The sequence below is a fragment of the Bos mutus genome, chromosome 17, assembly GCF_027580195.1.
Source record: "Bos mutus isolate GX-2022 chromosome 17, NWIPB_WYAK_1.1, whole genome shotgun sequence".
Taxonomy (NCBI): Eukaryota; Metazoa; Chordata; class Mammalia; order Artiodactyla; family Bovidae; genus Bos; species Bos mutus.
In genome coordinates, this window is record NC_091633.1 from 43,749,115 (window position 1) to 43,770,036 (window position 20,922).

Consider the following 20,922-nt stretch of genomic DNA (forward strand, 5'->3'; position numbering starts at 1 on the left):
AAATGAAGAAACTGAGGAACACAGGAAGGTATAAAAATGGGATTCAAATCCATAAAAGATATGAGATACCTGGCATACAAAATTGTAAATTAAAATAACATTCTCTTATATATAACCAAAAAGATTACAATGCTAAAAACAGGATATAAACAATATAGCTTCCCAAATATTTTGATAACCATACAGGAAGAAAAAAGGAGGAAAAGCATAATTCTAAAAGAAGTGTAAGTTTAGAAAAATATAATTCTATAATCTTTGAAAACTGAAGAAAATGGTATCAGAAGAAAACATGGGAAAAAAATGTAAATTTAGGCAAGTGGATAATTGATTCTTTTCTTCAAAAATTTTCTTTTGCATTACAATATTTTACAACACACAAAAAATCATGCCAAAAGAATTAGGATTCAATTAAAATATATACATGGCAACTGTAACATACAGCAAGGGTACATATTACAAGTTTTGTTACCTGTTAACTATTTTGCAAACTGTAGAAAATCATCATGCTAACAATTTCGATATTCTATTATCATTCATAAATAATGGCTGATCACAGATTTTTAGAAACTCTGTTTATTCAGGATAATAAATATATCACTCACCTGACTGGCCAGTTTTAGCTGTTCTTGAAGATTCCTGACTGTTTCGTCATCTGTATATATCTCATTTCCCATCTCTGTGCCAAAGGGAAGGGCCTCCAATTGCTTTGCAACAACAGCATCTTTTAATTCATTGTGCAACCTTTGGAACAAACAGTGAACACAACAATAATCTAATTTTAGTAACAGTAGTTGTTGTTTCAGGGTCAACTAAATCAACATTTGGGTCAAAAATCACTGTTTACACAAAAATCATTTTTAAGTCATCCTCTAAATGTACAAGTATTTAAAAATCATTGAATAATGAGTCACAAGAAAAAATACATCAAAATTTTGAATGAGTTAAATTGCTCAATTTAAAGATACATAATTCAGTTTGTCCTAGGAAGATTTTAATTTTTCAAACATATAAAATTCTGAAATTATACCTGATTCATTGATAAAACACGTCATTCAGAAAAAATTTAAATATAATAACTTCATCTAGTTAATGAAATGGAAAGGGGATTATAGAATTATTTGTTAATTTCTTCACTGTGTTTCACAAAATTCATTTGATTTCTGACTAGTTCCAGTTTATATAGAATAAAATTCTTGATGGTTATGAAATCAAGACTAGAGGCTTTACTTGCCAGCACTTTCTTAAATAAGCTTGATGGTAATTTTGAAAGTCTTAAATTCAACTTTAATATATATTAAATTATAAATATTTCATAAATGACAAATATTTCAAAAGTGATAAATATTTCATAAATTACAAAATATTCATTAAATTCAAATATTTTGTAATTTAAAATTATAAAAAAATTAGGTGTATAATATACACACAGAAGGGAAAATGGTTTTTAACATCAGAAAATCTTGAAAATATTGAATTTGTATAATTATAACCAGAAAACATCATTTATACTAAACATATCTCAAGGTAAAAATTTCTCAAAGGAATTGCATCCATCCCTATAGAAAAATCTAAACAGAATTACCTACTAATACTACAATCTCCACTGAAACTAGAAAAATACAATCTGAAATTTAAAAACATCTTTGGTGAAAACAAAGTTCATCACATACAATAAAAGTCACAAGGCAATAATCTCATTACCAGTGGGGTGAAGGCAGGGGGGAGATGCAGTATAGGGGTAGTGGATTAAGAGGTACAATTTATTAGATACAAAATAAGCTAAGAAAGCATCTTGTACAACACAAGGAATATAGCCCATATTTTATATTAACTATAAATGATGTATGGAGCTTCCCTGGTGGCTCAACAGTAAAGAATCTACCTGCAGTGAAGGAGATGTAGGTTCAATGCCTGGGTCAGGAAGATCCACTGAAGAAGGAAATGGCAACCCACTCCAAAATTTTTTGTATAGAAATCTCATGGACAGAGGATCCTAGCAGGCTTATTATAGTCTATGGGGTTGCACAAGAGTCAGACATGATTTAGCGACTGAACAGCAACAACAAATAAATGAAGTACAGGTGGTTCAGTGGTAAAGAATACACCTGCTAAGCAGGAGACGTGGGTTCGACCCCTGGTTCAGGAACAGCCCCTGGAGAAGGAAATGGCAACCCACTCCAGTATTCTTGCCTGGAAAATCCTAGGCACAGAGGAGCCTGGTGGGCTACAGTCCATGGGTTCACAAAACAGTCGGTTACCACTTAGTGACTAGACAATAAATGAAGTATAAACATTGAGAATCACCATATTGTTCCTCTGTAACACATAATACTGTACAGCAAATATACTTCAATTTAAAAAAACAAAACCCTTATTGGTTAAGAGCAAATTTGTTGTTGTTCAGTCACTAAGTTGTATCTGACTCTTTGCAACTGCATGGACTGCAGCAAGCCAGGCTTTCCATTCTTCACTATTTCCCAGTTTGCTCAAATTCATGCCATTTGAGTTGGGGATACTATCTAACCATCCCATCCTGTGCCTCCCCCTTCTCCTTTTGCCTTCAATCTGTCCCAGGATCAGGGTCTTTTCCAATGAGTTGGCTCTTCACATGAGGTGGCAAAAGTACTGGAGCTTCGGCATCAGTCCTTCCAATGAACATTTAGATTTAGAGCTGATTTCCTTTAGGACTGACTGGTTTGATTTTCTTGCGGTATATCCAAACTTCCTGAATGAGAAGCCAGGATCTGTCACTTTGTTTGCTATGTGACCTTGAACATGTTCCTTAACCTTTTTTGGCCTCAGTTTCTTTATCGTAGTTGCCCCCTTCCTGTCTAGGAGACTCTACAAGATAAGCAAGTGGGTCTTAACAGGTTCCTTTCCAGTTACTGCTTCTGTTCTGGGACTCAGAGCAAATGAGATTCTGTGTGTGCTCTTTAAGAGCGGAGTTTCTGTTTCCTCTGGCTCTCCAATATTCAAATCCCGTTGGCTTTGCTCTTTCGGGAGAACTTCTGTGACTGTGATTATCCTCCAGTTTGTGGGTCACCTACCTGAGGGTGTGCGTACATTATATCTCTGCCCTCTCCTACCCCTTTTTTCCCTTAATCTTTTGGCCACTCTGTGCAGCATGCACGATCTTAGTTCCCTGACAAGGGATGGAATACACGCCCCCTGCAGTGGAAGCCTGCCATCTTAATCACTGGACTGCCAGGGAAGTTCTACCCATCTTGTTTTGGTTTCTTCCTTGTATCTTTAGTTGTAAAAATATGTTCTGCTGTATTCAAGTGATTCTCATTGACAGCTGCTCTTCAAACAGTTGTAATTTTGCTGTGGTTAGAGAAGCTGAGTTCAGGGTTTTCCTATTCTGTCAACCTGGACACACCTTGCCCTTGCAAGGTCCTTTTCAGAGTTCTGCACTGATATGCAAAGCAAGGACTACCTATATGTAGTTAATTTTTATTTGTTTTAGTATCTGAAGTATTTGGAGAAAGGGTTTTAATCTCTCAGTTAATCTCTCAGTTTGCAATCCTGCTGGAGAAGGAAATGGCAACCCACTCCAGTACTCTTGCCTGGAAAATCCCATGGACAGAGGAGCCTGGTGGGTCACAGTCCATGGGGTCGCAAAGAGTGGGACACGACTGAGTGACTTCACTTCACTTTCAATCCTGCTTGTCTCTTGCTCTTCTACAACTGTCTTATAATTTGGGGTTTCAGTACTTGCACCCAAGCACTGCATTTTGAACTCTTGTTGACTATGAGGGCTACTCCATTTCTTCTAAGGGACTCTTGCCTTCAGTAGTAGATATAGTGGTCATCAGAATTAAATTTGCCATTCCAGTCCATTTTAGTTTACTGATTCCTAAAATGTGGATGTTCACTCTTGCCATCTCCTGTTTGACCATTTCCAGTTTACCTTGATTCATGGACCTGACATTCCAGGTTCCTATGCAGTATTGTTCTTACAGCATCGGACGTTACTTCCATCACCAGTCATACCCACAACTGGGTGCTGTTTTCGCTTTGGCTCCGTCTCTTCATTCTTTCTGGAGTTATCTCTCCACTCTTCTCCAGTAGTATACTGGGCACCTACCGACCTGGGGAGTTCGTCTTTCATGTAATATCTTTTTGTCTTTTCATACAGCTCATGAGTTCTCAAGGCAAGAGTACTGAAGCGGTTTGCCATTCCCTTCACCAGAGGACCACATTCTGTCAGAGCTCTCCACCATGACCCATGTTAACTGCATGGTTCAAATACTATTTTTTGAGTTTTTCTTTCAATTACTGAGGAACAATCTGTTTATATTTCCTTCCAGCTGGTGGAGTTGTCTGTTTTGCCATTCAAGGCTATCACTGAATTTTTCTAAACTAAAAAAAAACAAAACAAAAAAACCCCCGAGAAAATTGGAAATTTTCTATCCTGAGGCTTTGCAATTGGGTTCTTGCAAATTTAAAACTGTCATATCTTCTAACATTATGAAATATCACTATTTATAATATTCTCTTACATTAAGGTCTACTATTAATATGCCCAATTTTACCCGTTTTCTTTCAGTTTGCACTTGCATGGTTTATCTATTCTCCATTCTCTTATTTGCAACCATTCAATATTCTTGTATTTTAGAAATCTGATAAGAAGTATGTAAGTGTCTTTTTTAATTCCTCTGATAAATCACTGTCTTTTAACTGTAGCATGTAGTACACTGAAATTTGATGTAATTAGTAATGTATCTGAGTTTATATCTTTTTCAGTATTTGCTTTCTATTTGCCCTGTCCATTATTGGTTGTTCTCTTCTTTCATGCTTTTAGATTATTGTTTATTACTCCATAGATTATTTTTTATTACTCCATTTTTCTACTCTATTATCTGGGTTGGCAGTTACATGATCTTTTGCTTTACTTTTGAAGATTATAACATGCATCACTGAATAATCAAACTCTAAAATAAATTAGCATTATATCTCTTTTGGGCAACGCTAGAACCTGAGAATATTTTAACTTCAAATACCCTTTTTCTAAATTTATCTTATTGCTATCATGTTGTGGCTTGGTAAGTGAGTGCCTCATGAGCAGATAGAAAATCAAAACACTGCCGTTTTGAAGTGTCTTCTCTTACTCTATGCAACGACAATGAACCATTTCTCAATCAGATTGTGACATGTGTCCAAAAGTGGATTTTATATGACAACTAGCCACGCGCAGCTCAGTGGCTGGACCAAGAAGAAGCTAGATAGCCAAAGCCAAACTTGCATCAAAAAAAAAAAAAAAAAAAAAAGGGTCATGGTCACTCTTTGGTGGTCTGCTGCCCATCTGATCCACTATAGCTTTCTGAATCTCAGTGAAACCATCATATCTAAGAAGTATGCTCAGCAAAATCAATGAGATGTACTGAGAACAGCCACGCCTGAGGTTGGCATTAATCAACAGAAAGGGCCCAATTCTTCTGCACAACCAATGCTTCAGAAGTTGAATGAACTGGGCTACAAAGTCTTGCTTCATCTGCCATATTTCACCTCACCTCTCACCAACCAACCACAACTTTTTTAAGCATCTTGACAACTTTTTGCAGGGAAAGTGCTTCCACAAGGCAGAAAATGCTTTCCAAGAGTTTGTTGAATCCAGAGACATGGATTTTTATGATACAGGAATAAACAAACTTACTTCTCATTAGCAAAAATGTGTTGATTGTAATGATTCCCATTTTGATTAATAAAGATGTGTTTGAGCCTAGTTATGATGATTCAAAGTTCACAGTCTGAAATCGCAATTACTTTTGCACCAACCTAATATTTAATTCTCTATAGATATTTTAGAGACATTATTATCACTTTAGAAGAGCTGATATTCATTGGGCTTTTTGCACAGTTACCCTTTCCTATAATGCTAAGCTTTCATCTGGAATTATTAATATTTTCTTTAGGTAGATTATCTGTTTAGGATTGTCTTCAATTTTTCTAAAGACAGTGTTCTCAATTTCTTTTCATCTGACCTCTCTTCTGAAGGATATTTCACTGGGTAAAAAAAAACTGTATATTAACAGTTTTTCTTTCAGTACTTTAAAAATATTCCATGGTCAATCTCTTTAACAAGTGGCGCTGGGAAAACTGGTCAACCACCTGTAAAAGAATGAAACTAGAATACTTTCTAACACCATACACAAAGATAAACTCAAAATGGATTAAAGATCTAAATGTCAGACCAGAAACTATAAAACTCTTAGAGGAAAACATAGGCAGAACCCTCTCTGACATAAATCACAGCAAGATCCTCTATAAGCCACCTTTCAGAATAATGGAAATAAAAATAAACAAATGGGATTTAAGATCTAATTAAACTTAAAAGCTTTTGCAAAACGAAGGAAACTATAGGCAAGGTGAAAAGGCAGCCTTCAGAATGGGAGAAAATAAGAGCAAACAAAACAACTGACAAAGAATTAATTGCCAAAATATACAAGCAGCTCATGCAGCTCAATACCAGAAAAATAAATGACCCAATCAAAAAATGGGCCAAAGAACTAAACAGACATTTCTCCAAAGATGACATACAGATGGCTAACAAACACCTGAAAAGATGCTCAACGTCACTCATTATCAGAGAAATGCAAATCAAAACCACAATGAGGTACCATCTCACATCGGTCAGAATGGCTGCCATCAAAAAGTCTACAAACAACAAATGATGGAGAGGGTGTGGAGAAAAGGGAACCCTCTTATACTGTTGGTGGGAATGCAAACTAGTACAGCCACTATAGAGAACAGTGTGGAGATTCCTTAAAAAACTAGAAATAGAACTGCCATATGACCCAGCAATCCTATTGCTGGGCACACACTGAAGAAACCAGAATTGAAAGAGACATGTGTACCCCAATGTTCACTGCAGCACTGTTTACTAGCTAGGACATGGAGGAAACCTAGATGTCCATCAACAGACAAATGGATAAGGAAGCTGTAGTACATATGCACAAAGGAATATTACTTAGCTATAAAAAGAATGTATTTGAGTCAGTTCTAATGAGGTGGATGACACTGCAGCCTATTATACAGAGTAAAGTAAGTCAGAAAGAGAAACACCAATACAGTATATTAATGCATATATATGGAATTTATAGAAAGATGGTAACAACAACCCTATATGCAAGATAGCAAAAGAGACACAGATATAAGGAACAGACTTTTGGACTCTGTGGGAGAAGGTGGGGGTGGGACGGGATAGCATTAAAACATGTATACTACCATATGTAAAACGGATGACCAGTGCAGATTTGATGAATGAAGCATGGCACCTAAGGCTGGTGCTCTGGGACAACTGGAGGGATGGGGTGGGGAAGGAGGTAGGAGGAGGGGTTCAGCACTGTGGGACACATGTGCACTCGTGGCTGCTTCATGTCGATGTACGGCAGAAACCACCACAAAACTGTAAAGCAGTTAGCCTGCAATTAAAATAAATATATTAATTAAAAGAAATATTCCACTGTCTCCTGTTTTCCAGTATTTTTGTTGAGAAGTTAGTTAATATGGTATTGCTGCTACTGTGAAGATAATCTCTACCTACTTGATTTTTTTTTTTTATCTTTGGTTTTCTATTACTTCATAATAATGTACCTAGGTATAGTACTCTTGTATTATCCTGCTCATGACACATGGTGTGTCTTTAATTTGTGGACTGATGTCTCTCTGCCTTCTCTGGAACTCAAGCTGTAACGAATTTTAATTCTTTTCACTATATCCTATATGTCTCTTAGTTTATGTTTTGCATGTTCTATCCTCTTCTCTCTCTTCTGAATATTGTTTTCATTCTGAAAATTTTTTCTGACTTGGGTTGCATTCCATTAACTCTTCAGTAATGTCTCATTTTCATTCACCGCATTTTTTTTCCAGTTCTACAATCTTCATTTGGTCCTTAAGAGTTTTTAGTTCTTATAGAAATTCTCAAAGCTGTGTCTTATCTCATTTAACATAGTTCATAATTATTTTAAAGACCAAACCTGTGAGTCTGTTTCTATTGCATACTGTTTATGATTTTTTTTTCAATCATATTGTCTTCAATCTTACTGCTACTAGCTCTTTATACACCAGATTATGAGCCAGATATCACCAAAAATTACAGAGATACTTTGAGGCCTAGCAATGATGTTATCTTTCTCTAAAAGACTTCCTTTTCCTTTTTTTTCAGGTGGAGAGGGATATTATCCCTGATTATGCTGTACCAACATCAAAGATTCAGATAATTCAGAGTCATGTTTCAGTTCATTTTGGGAGTAGTTTATTTTGAGGGAATCATCCTTAACTTCAAAGCCTGGATGTTCCTGAGCCACCCACCCTCAAGTCTGATGGGCCCTGAATTTCACTTTTTATTTCTCTTGCTTCATGAATTTGCTTCAAGCTCTGCTCAATTTTCAACCTCTCCTCACTTCTAACATAGGGAGATACATCCAGCAAAAAGTAACCCAAAACAGATTCATATCCCTGCATTCTTTCTTTTCCAGGTCTTTGCTCTACAATTCCACAGTGACTCCAATTCATTTAAACAGATTTGATTATTGTCAAATTTTTGTCAAGATCTTCTAGTATTTGTCCAGATTCTCTAGTTTTTCTCAGGAGTCTGATGCCACTACTGCAAACAAAACTCTCTAATTAACTTGTTTACAATTAATTAAAAATGTTCTGAGCACTAGTTTGGGTGCATCTCACTAGTCTGATAATGCTGTTGATTTATGCAGTTTTTAATTTTAATTTTCAATCCCTCTTTATATCAGGAGTTAGTTGAAAATGTAGTTAAGAGAAATAATTTACACCCACATACTGTTATTTCTAATTTATGATGTGATTTACGCTCAATTTGTATGTATGCATTTATATGATGGACAGGGTTTACAGTCCATGTTTATGAAAATGTTTTATGGGTCTTGAAAACATAGTATATTCCTGTTGGTTCATATATGAGTAATAGAAGCAGAAAAAAAAATATATATATACACTCAAACTTGTTCTTTGCTCTTTGTATCTTTTATATCTCTCTTATTTTTGCCCTTGTTTTCTTTGAAATAATATATAATGTAATATAATATTTATAAACACTAAGTAAATACATGTTATCTAATTCTCCAAAGATCTTAGCAGTATAATTGAAAAAAATAAAGTCATTTAAGTAATGCAAAGATTTTAAGGAATCTTTTTCAAAGCATTACTTTTTATGTATGGTTAATGAATCTTGAAAATTAGATATTAATAATTTAAGTAAGGGCTTCCCTGGTGGCTCAGTGGTAAAGAATCCACCTGCAATGTAGTAGAAGTGGGTTCAATCCTTGGGTCAGGAAGATTCCCTGAAGAAGGAAATGGCAACCCACTCCAGTATTCTTGCCTGGGAAATACTATGACAGAATTGCCTGGCAGGCTACAGTCCACGGCGTTGCTAAATGACTTAGCAGCTAAATGACGACAACAATTTAAGTAAGTTCAACAAACATTTAGGGGCTTCCAAGTCGATCAGTGGCAAAGAACCTGCATGGCAATGCAGGAGATGAGGAGATGCAGTTCAATCTCTGGGTTGGGAAGATCCCTGGAGGAGGAAATGTCAACCCACTCCAGTATTCTTGCTGAAAAATCCCATGGACAGAGCCTGGAGGGCTACAGCCCAAAGAGTTGCAAAGAGTCGGACATGACTGAGCACACACACACACAAAACATTTGAAGATATATTATGTACAAGACAGTAAGAGAGTTCCGGGCCTAGGTGCATTTATTCAAATATACAACAAAGTCAAAATGTAAGAATGGTAGAAAAAAGAAAAAGGAGTAAGTTTCCTTGCATTTGGATGGTTTCACAGTAAGAGGAGAAATGAAATCACATAAAAGTTTGTGAAAATAGTGTTATTCTTATTAATAACAATAGAACCACATTTCTCTGCATAGTTGCTTTGTCTGCAGTCACCATCAACTAGCTGATCTCTGTTTTCTCGTGCAAATGCTTAAAAAAAAAAAGGCAATCTTATTGGTTTATACTGCAGAACTGTTTTGCTGAGACCACACAGACCATGATTAGGAAGCTGGACAATCAGGAAGCAGCTATGCCAACTGATGATTCTAGGATCACACCTCTTTAGCTGAGATCCTGGGATCAGGAAGTACCGCCAGTGGTAATGCCTGCAGGAACATCCTGACTTAGCTTTGATAGAAGCAGTTGCAAGAATTATTGGCACTAGGGCCACACTACACTTGTTAGATTCTCATCCACAAAAACAGATTCTCAGACTGCTTTTCCTCCTACTTATCTCCTGATTTAGGTCATTACATGCGATTATCATTAGCAGAACTCAATTCACATTCTGAACTAGATTTTGGTTTTCCAGACTCTCCAGTATAAGAAGGTATACTATAATAAAGGAGGGGGGAACAGATGTTAAGCCAATCTACTATATCTGCCATAAACTGTTACTATAATTGTACAATGTAATTAAATATGACCCCAAATGAACAAAAGTACAAATGAGTTGGGTTTTTTCCTATGAAACATAAGCTGAATATGAAAGGCTCAATAAAGATGAGTTATTAAATAGCTGCTGTTGAATTAGAGGTAGGTAAAATAATTATAAAAAGTCAGAAGAATTATCAAATCAAAGATTCAAAAGGAGATCAAAAGGATCTCTAAGTTCTCACTCTTCTTCAAAGAAATTGAAACTGGAAGTTAAAAAGAACGAACTATTTTTCATGGTTTATGTATAAAAGACAACAAAGAACTATAATCAGTAGTCTTATTCAAAGTAAAGATCTTAGGCATTATATAAAAAATTAAATAAGTGCACATTTATATTCAGTTCAGTTGCTCAGTCGTATCCGACTCTTTGCGACCCCATGAATTGCAGCACACCAGGTCTCCCTGTCCGTCACCAACTCCCGGAGTTCATTCAGACTCACATCCATCGAGTCGGTGATGTCATCCAGCCATCTCATCCTCTGTCATCCCCTTCTCCTCCTGCCCCCAATCCCTCCCAGCATCAGAGTCTTTTCCAATGAGTCAACTCTTCGCATGAGGTGGCCAAAGTATTGGAGTTTCAGCTTTAGCATCCGTCCTTCCAATGAACACCCAGGACTGATCTCCTTTAGTATGGACTGGTTGGATCTCCCTGCAGTCCAAGGGACTCTCAAGAGTCTTCTCCAACACCACAGTTCAAAAGCATCAATTCTTTAGCGCTCAGCGTTCTTCACAGTCCAATTCTCACATCCATACATGACCACTGGAAAAACCAAAGCCTTGACTAGACGGACCTTTGTTGGCAAAGTAATGCCTCTGCTTTTCAATACACCATCTAGGTTGGTCATAACTTTCCTTCCAAAAGTAAATTAAAAGCAGTAAGCGTCTTTTAATTTCATGGCTGCACTCACCATCTGCAGTGATTTGGGAGCCCAAAAAAATAAAGTCTGACACTGTTTCCCCATCTATTTCCCATGAAGTGATGGGACCAGATGCCATGATCTTTATTTTCTAAATGTTGAGCTTTAAGCCAACTTTTTCACTCTCCTCTTTCACTTTCATCCAGAGGCTTTTTAGTTCCTCTTCACTATCTGCCATAAGGGTGGTGTCATCTGCATATCTGAGGTTATTGATATTTCTCCCAGCAATCTTGATTCCAGCTTGTGCTTCTTCCAGTCCAGCGTTTCTCAGGATGTACTCTGCATATAAGTTAAATAAGCAGGGTGACAATATACAGCCTTGACGTACTCCTTTTCCTATCTGGAACCAGTCTGTTGTTCCATGTCCAGTTCTAACTGTTGCTTCCTGACCTGCATACAGATTTCTCAAGAGGCAGGTCAGGTGGTCTGGTATTCCCATCTCTTTCAGAATTTTCCACAGTTTGTGATCCACACAGTCAAAGGCTTTGGCATAGTTAATAAAGCAGAAATAGATGTTTTTCTGGAACTCTCCTGCTTTTTCCATGATCCAGCGGATGTTGGCAATTTGATCTCTGGTTCCTCTGCCTCTTATAAAACCAGCTTGAACATCTGGAAGTTCATGGTTCATGTATTGCTGAAGCCTGGCTTGGAGAATTTTGAGCATTACTTCATTAGCGTGTGAGATGAGTGCAATTGTGCGGTAGTTTGAGCATTCTTTGGCATAGCGTGTGAGATGAGTGCAATCGTGCGGTAGTTTGAGCATTCTTTGGCATTGCCTTTCTTTGAGATTGGAATGAAAACTGACCTTTTCCAGTCCTGCACATTTATATTAAGACAGAGTAAAAAATTTTAAAGTATTCATGTCTTACACATTTTGTTGTCTCTTTCAATCTACAAACTGCCTATTAATCTAGAAGGAAAGAGGGCTTGTACTATATTTTATGCTAGGTACCATATAACTGAATTTTTTAAAAAAGTAACAGTGTTTCTGACTATAATATGGTACTTTACATTAAATTACTATGTATCTATGCCTTTTAAGTTATGTTTTTTTTATTATTTTTATATCTTACCACTTGCAGTATTAGTTCAAAAGATATTTTAAAAGCATGTAGTATAGTCATAAAAATATACAGACAATAAAAGTGAAATCCAGTCCCAATCCCTCATTTCATAGATTAAGAAACTGAGTTTTACCTCGTATGTTGCTGGTGGGAATGCAAGTTGATACAGCCACTACGGAAAACAGTATGAAGGTTCTTGAGAAAACTACAAACAGAATTACCCTATGATCTATCTATCCCACGCCTGGCAATACGCCTGGACAAAACTATAACCCGAAAAGATACGTGCACCTCTATGTTCATAGCTGCACTGTTTACAATAGCCAAAACATGGAAACAACCTAAATGTCCATCAACAGATGAATGGATAAAGAAGATGTGGTACCTATACACAATGGAATGCTAATTGGAATACACACGAGGTAAAACTCAGTTTCTTAATCTATGAAATGAGGGATTGGGACTGGATTTCAGTTTTATTGTCTGTATATTTTTATGATTATGCTACATGCTTTTTAAATATCTTTTGAATACTGCAAGTAGTAAGATAGAAAAAGAGGGAAATAATGCCATTTGCAGCAACATGGATGCAAGTGGAGATTACACTATGTGTCAGAACAAGACAGACAAATACCATAAGACATCATTTATATGTGAAATCTAAAATATGGCACAAGTGAATCCATCTACCAAACAGAAACAGACTCACAGACCTAGAGAACAGACTTCTGGGCGCCAAGAGGGAGAAAGGCGGGACGTCCTGGGAGTTTGCGGTTGGTGGATGCAAACTACTACATTTAGAATGAATAAACAACAAGATCCCAATGTATGGCATAGGGAACTGTTTTGCAAAATTCTGTGATAAATCATAAGGGAAAAGAATATAAAAAAAGAATGTATATATGTCATTTGGCTGTATAGCAGAGACTGGCACAGCATTGTAAATCAACTATACTTCAAATTAAAAAAAAAAAAAAAAAGAAAGAAACTGAGCTTCAGACAGATTAAAGTACTAAGAAAATTACCCAGTCAGAAATTACAGGTCTGAAATTTTAACCAATTATAAATAAGCAAGACAACTTTCTAAATCTTTGAGTGGACAAAGATGAATCAAACAATTCTAATAGTTTGTTTTTGAACTGAACTTGTCATTGATAGTAAGATGCACCACTTCTTTTACATAGTATTAAAAATAAAAATTGCTGCTTATTAATCTGACATACCATTCCCTACAGCTACATCTCAATTTTGTAGATCTTAAAATAGGGGAGGGAACAGGGAATTTTAGAACTCTGTAAGAGAGGAGAGAGAGTAAGACAAATACAATCACAAAACATTCTAGACAACTGTCTTGTACAACCCCTCTACATGCCTCCCCTCACCTTACAGACTTTATTCATCCTTAAGTCCAAGCTTCCTGGGTAAAGGTATTGATATCACCACCATGGGGCAGTGTTTCCTTTGGGGATTAATACAGAACAGCCTGATAACTGCAACTGTTGCTTCCCTTCTGCTTCTACAGTGACTCATATATATTCTTTCCAGAAAAAATTGGAATTTTCAAATTCTGAAGTGCCACTGAGTACAATCCTTCAACAGTACACTCTCCTCTATTTAAAATCCCTGAAGAGCTCCCTACACCATCTGTGGGACAAGTTTAAATTCCTTGACTGAGCATATACTCAGCAGTGGCCACAGGACTGGAAAAGGTCCGTTTTCATTCCAATCCCACAGAAAGGCAATGCCAAAGAATGTTCAAACTACTGCACAATTGCACTCATCTCACAAGCTACCAAAGTAATGCTCAAAATTCTCCAAGCCAGACTTCAACAGTACCTGAACCGTGAACTTCCAGATGTTCAAGCTGGATTTAGAAAAGGCAGAGGAACCAGAGATCAAATTGCCAAGACCTGTTGGATCATCGAAACAGTGAGAGAGTTTCACAGAAAACATCTACTTCTGCTTTATTGACTGTGTCAAAGCCTTTGACTGTGTGGATCACAACAAACTGTAGAAAATTCTAAAAGAGATGGGAATACCTGACCATCTGACCTGCCTCCTGAGAAATTGGTATGGAGGTCAAGAAGCAACAGTTAGTACCAGACATCGAACAACAAACTGGTTCCTAAACTGGGAAAGGAGTACCTCAAGGTTGTATATTGTCACCCTGCTTATTTAACTTCTATGCAGAGTACATCATGCAAAATGCCAGGCTGCATGAAGCACAAGCTGGAATCAAGATTGCTGGGAGAAATATCAATAACCTCAGATGTGCAGATGACACCACCCTTACGGCACAAAGTGAAGAAGCTAAAGAGCCTCTTAATGAACATGAAAGAGGAGAGTTGAAAGTTTGGCTTAAAACTCAACATTCAGAAAACTAAGATCATGGCATCTAGTCCCATCACTTCTTGGCAAATAGATGGGGAAACAGTGGACAGACTTTGTTTATTTTGCTCCAAAATCACTGCAAATGGTGACTGCAGCCATGAAATTAAAATATACTTGGTCCTTGGAAGAAGAGTTATGAGCAATCTAGACAGATCTAAAAAGCAGAGACATTACTTTGCCAACAAAGGTCTGTGTAGTCAAAGCTACGGTTTTTCCAGCAATCATGTTTGGATGTGAGAGTTGGACTATAAAGAAAGCTGAGCGCCGAAGAATTGAGGCTTTTGAACTGTGGTGTTGGAGAAGACTCTTGAGAGTCCCTTGGACTGCAAGGAGATCCAACCAGTCAATCCTAAAGGAAATCAGTCCTGAATACTCATTGCAAGGACTGATCCTGAAGCTGAAACTCCCATACTTTGGCCACCTGATGCGAAGAACTGACTCACTTAAAAAGACTCTGATACTGAGAAAGATTGAAGGCAGGAGGAAAGGGGATGACAGAAGATGAGATGGTTGGATGGCATCATTGACTTGATGGACATGAGTCTGAGCAGGCTCCAGGGGTTGGTGATGGACAGGAAGGCCTGGCATGTTGCAGTTCCTGGGGTCGCAAAGAGTTGGACACGACTGAGTGACTGAACTGAACTGAAATGAGCATGCAAGGTCTTATACTACCTGGTCTCTACCCACTATTCCAGTCTTGCGCATAATTCCCTATATAAATATGCTGGGATATGGCCACTGTAAATGATCTGTACTTTAATAAACATACAAATTTTCATTTGATGAACTCCTGCTCATTCTTAAAGGATCTGCTCAAATTTCATCCTTTCACTTAAGCCTTCTCCAACCAGAGTGATGTCATCAACAATTATAACTGGATGTGTTATAGTTACATTGTCTGCTGTGCCCAGACTTAAGTAATCCTTGATAATAGCCCATGATCTGGGGAATAGCACAGGATATTCTTTACATAGAGACGTTTATAATTAGACTAAAGTTTTGCATATTTCTCAAGGGTAGCCTTATCATAGACTGACTGACATCAAGTGCTCTGACAAATAGAAGTACTGACCATTATTTAAACCACCCAAAGTACCAAGAATGGGTACCTTCAGGATTTGATTAAAGAACAGAGAATCAGCTTTTTGGTTAAAAGAGTAGGAGCAGCAGCTATATGAGAGGGGTGCCACTACTGAGAGGGACCATGTAGTCTGCATAAGACAACCAATAAAAGAAGCATATCCTCAGAGATGGTCCTAATGTTTCCTAATTCTAGTTGTATTCCGTGTTCCTCCTTATCATGCACTCTCACTTACTTAGAATGACCTGTTTCTATTTCTTGAAGCAAAAAGAGCCAAATGTATTCCCATACACAGGTGCTTACGATCCTAATATTTGCAATCATCCACCCCAAAATATTATTTGAACATTTAATACATATCAAGCACTTTCAATGTTTGGTATACTATGGTAAACAGAATAGACAAAGGCTGCAGCTCATGAAGGATATATTTTAGTAGAAAAATGACAAGCAAATAAATAATTTCTGGTAGTAATAGGTATCACAAATAAAACTAGGTAATAGAAAAATGAAAGTTGGGAGGAGGAGTACTGCTGGATAACATGGTCAAGGAATGCTTTCCTGATTGAAGAGAAGGAGACAGTCCTGTGTAGGTCTGGAGAAGAACATTTCAGGCAGAAGAAATACTGATAGGCAAAAGGGCTTCTAGTAGAAACTGGTTTGCCAGTTTTAGGCTTCCCTGATAGCTCAGTTGGTAAAGAATCTGCCTGCAATAAAGCAGGAGACCTCGGTTCAATTCCTGGGTCAGGAAAATCTGCTGGAGAAAGGATAGGCTACCCACTCCAGTATTCTTGGGCTTCCCTTGTGGCTCAGCTGGTAAAGATTCCGCCTGCAATGCAGGAGACCTGGGTTTGATCCCTGGGTTGGGAAGATCCCCTGGAGAAGGGAAAGGCTACCCACTCCAGTATTCTGGCCTGGAGAATTCCATGGGCTGTATAGTCCATGGGGTCACAAAGAGTCAGACACGACTGAGCGACTTTCACATTCATGTGCCAGTTTTAAAGAAGCCAGTAAGATGACCAGTGTGACTGGAGACTAGTAATTATGGGGGGTGTGGTAAGAGACATATATATACATAAATATACAAACACAGAGTTATCATAAACAGAGACATATAGAGAAATTAGGATACCTCTGAGTTTATATAAGAGGTATACCTCTGAGATTATTAGAAAGAAAAATATTAAACTTTAAGTAAAGAGGATGGTTTTCCTCACAGTATACAGACATAAATTAGCACCAGAAGAGCAGTGTTTACCATGGAATTCCAGAGATATCTTTTCTTTCATTGGAAAACAGAGCAAATGTATTCATCTTCTGCTATTAAATAAAGTTTTTGAGTACAGAATAACATCTTTGGACAAGTACTGAAAAATAGAGGCTTCATTTTTTATTTTTTTATAAATATACACAAGAACTCTTTCCTCCCAAATTTCAAATATATAACACCTAGTACTTTGTGTTCATAGGCTATTATCAACACACACTAATGATATACTTCTCAACCTAGGGATCTGGCAAAGAGACTGGGAATGCCCAGACAATCTAATTTGGAAAGACAGTGGGATTTGATAACAGAACTTCCACAGGACTGAGGGAAACAGAAACTCTTGGAGGGCAAAAACAAAATCTTGTGCATACCAGGACCCAGGGGAAAGGAGCAGCAACCCCACAAGAGACTGAGCGAGACTTGCCTGTGAGTGTCTGAGGGTCTCCTGGAGAGGTGTGGGTCAGCAGTGGCTTGCTGTGGTGACAGGGGCAGCAGCAGCAGCAGTCCTGAAAGGTGTGTGTTGGTATAAATTCTTTTGGAGGCTGCCAGTGGCCTTACCAGTAGCCTTATCGGGCTTCCCTTGTGGCTCAGCTGGTAAAGAATCCATCTGCAATGTGGCAGACCTGGGTTCCATCCCTGGGTTACGAAGATCCCCTGGAGAAGGGAAAGGCTATCTACTCCAGTATTCTGGCCTGGAGAATTCCATGGATTGTATAATCCATGGGGTCGCAAAGAGTCGGACAGGACTGAGCGACTTTCACTTTCACGCTAGTAACCTTATCATAGAGCGTGCAATTTTATGACTGAGTCACCTCAGGCCAAACAACTAACAGGGAGGAAGCACAGCTCAGGCATCAACAGACAATTGGATTAAAGATTTACTGAGCATGGCTCTGCCCACCAGAGAGTAAGACCCAGTTTTCCCCACAGCCAGTCCCTCCCGTCAGGAAGCAAGATTTATAATCCCACAGCCAAGAGAATGAAAATCACAATCACAGAAAGCTAACCAAAATGATCACATGGGTCTCAGCTTTGTGTAACTCAAGCAAGCTATGAGTCACATCTTGCAGGGCCACTGGAGATGGACAGGTCACGGTGGAGAGTTCTGACAAAATGTGGCCCACTCGAGAAGGGGATGGCAAACCACTTCAGAATTCTTGCCTTGAGAACTTGATGAACACAATCAAAAGGCAAAAAGATATGACACCAGAAGATGAGCCCCCAAGGTTGGTAGGTGTCCAAGCCTACTGGGGAAGAGCAGAGAAACAGTTCCAGAAAGAATGAAGAGGCTGACCTAAGCGGAAATGTTGCTCAGCTGTGGATGTGTCTGGTGGTGAAAGTTAAGTCCAAAGCTGTAAAGAACAATACTACATAGGAACCTGGAATGTGAGGTCCGTGAATCAAGGTAAATTGGAAGTGGTCAAACAGGAGATGGCAAGAGTGAACATCGACATTTTAGCAATCAGTGAACTAAAATGGATGGGAATGTGCAAATTTAATTTAGATGACCATATAATTACATTATAACTACCACTTTTGGTAAGAATGCCTTAGAACAAATGGAGTAGCCCTCATAGTCAACAAAAGAGTCTGAAATGCAGTACGTGGGTGCAATCTCAAAAATGATAGAATGATCTCGGTTCATTTCCATTCAACGTCATAGTAATCCAAGTTTATGCCCCAACCATGAACGCTGAAGAAGCTGAGTCGAAAAGTTCTATGAAGACCTACAAAACCTTCCAGAATTAACATCCAAAAAAAAGAAGTCATTTTCATCAGAGGAGATGGTAAAGCAAAAGTAGGAAGTCAAGAGATAGCTGGAGTAACAGGCAAGTTTCGCCTTGGAATACAAAATGAGACAGGGCAAAGACTAACAGAGTTTTGCCGAGAGAACGCACTGGTCATAGCAAATACCCTTTTCCAACAACACAAGAGACAACTCTACACATGGACATCACCAGATGGTCAATATAGAAATCAGATTGATTATATTCTTTGTGGTCGAAGGTGGAAAAGCTCTATACTGTCAGCAAACACTTCCGGGAGCTGACTGTGGCTCAGACCATGAGGTTCTTATTGCAAAATTCAGGCTTAAATTGAAGAGAGTAGGGAAAACCACTAGGCCATTCAGGTATGGCCTAAATCAAATCCCTTATGATTATATAGTGGAGGTGACAAATAGATTCAAGGGATTAGATCTGGTAGACAGAGTGCCTAAAGAACTATGGATAGAGGTTCATAACACTGTATGGGAGGTGGTGACCAAAATCATCCCTAAAATAAAGAAATGCAAGAAGGCAATGTAGCTGTCTGAAGAAGCCTTACAAATAGCTGAGATTAGAAATAAAGGGAAAGGCAAAGGAGAAAGGGAAAAAGACACCAAACTGAATGTAGAATTCCAGGGACTAGCAGAGAGAGAGACAGAAAAGCCTTCTTAAGTGAACAGTGCAAAGAAATAAGAGGAAAACAATAGAATGGCAAAGACTACAGATCACTTCAAGAAAATTAGATACCAAGGGAACATTTCATGCAAAGAGGGGCACAACAGAGGACAGAAACAGTGAGCAGAAGAGATTAAGAAGAGGTGCTGCAAATATACAGAAAAACTATTTAAAAAAAAAAAAAATAGAAAAGGTCTTAATGATCCAGATAACCGCAATCGTGTGATCACTCACTTAGAGCCAGACATCCTGGAGTGTGAAGGCAAGTGGGCCTTAGGAAGCATTACTATGAACAAACCTAGTAGAGGTGACAGAATGCCAGCTAAGCTATTTAAAATGCTAAAAGATGATGCTGTTAAAGCAGTGCACCCATTAAGTCTGCAAATTTCCAAAACTCATCAGTGGCCACAGGACTGGAAAAGGTGAGCTTTCATTCTAATCCCAAAGAAAGGCAATGCCAAAGAATGCTCAAACTACCATAGAACTGCACTCATTTCACATGCTAGCAAGATTATGCTCATAATACTTCAAGCTGGGCTGGATGACTCAGAAGTTGGAATCAAGATTGCTGGGAGAAATATCAACAACCTCAGATATGTCACTCAATTGCAGAAAGTGAAGAGGAACTAAAAAGCCTACTGCTGATGGGGGTGAAAGAGAAGAGTAAAAAAGCTGGCTTAAAACTCAACATTCAAAAAACTATGATCAGAGCATTCAGTCCCATCACTTCATGGCAAATAGATGGGGAAAAATTGGAAGCAGTGACTGATTTTATTTTCTTGGGCTCCAAAATCACTGCAGACTGCAGCCATGAAATTAAAAGACACTTGCTCCTTGGAAGGAAAGCTATGACAAACCTTGGGCTCCAAAATCACTGCATGACTGCAGCCATGAAATTAAAAGACACTTGTTCCTTGGAAGGAAAGCTATGACAAACCTAGACATTGTATTAAAAAGCAGAGATAACACTTCGCCAACAAGGGTCTGTATAGTCAAAGCCATGGTTTCTCTAGTAGTCATGTATGGATGTGACAGCTGGACCATAAAGAAGGTTGAGCACCAAAGAATTGATGCTATTGAGTTATGGTGCTAGAGAAGACTCTTGAGAGTCCCCTGGACAGCAAGAAGATCAAACTAGTCCATCCTAAAGAAAATCAACCCTGAATATTCAATGCAAGGACTGATGCTGAAGGTGAAGTTCCAATACTCTGGCCACTTGATGCAAAGATCCCATTCACTGGAAAAGACCCTGATGCTGGAAAAGATTGAGGGCAGGAGGAGAAGCTAGAG

At 38.1% G+C, this 20,922-nt stretch overlaps 1 protein-coding gene across 3 annotated transcripts in view; it reads right to left on the reverse strand.

Annotated features, from left to right (window-relative positions):
• The window catches only part of SCLT1 (sodium channel and clathrin linker 1), a 226,186-nt gene that overhangs the window by 161,604 nt on the left and 43,660 nt on the right, over window positions 1-20,922 (reverse strand). For all 3 annotated transcript variants that reach the window (XM_070386529.1, XM_070386528.1, XM_070386530.1), the window contains one exon: window positions 603-741. In XM_070386529.1, the coding sequence (XP_070242630.1) occupies window positions 603-741 (139 nt within the window). The remainder of the gene's footprint in view (window positions 1-602; window positions 742-20,922) is intronic.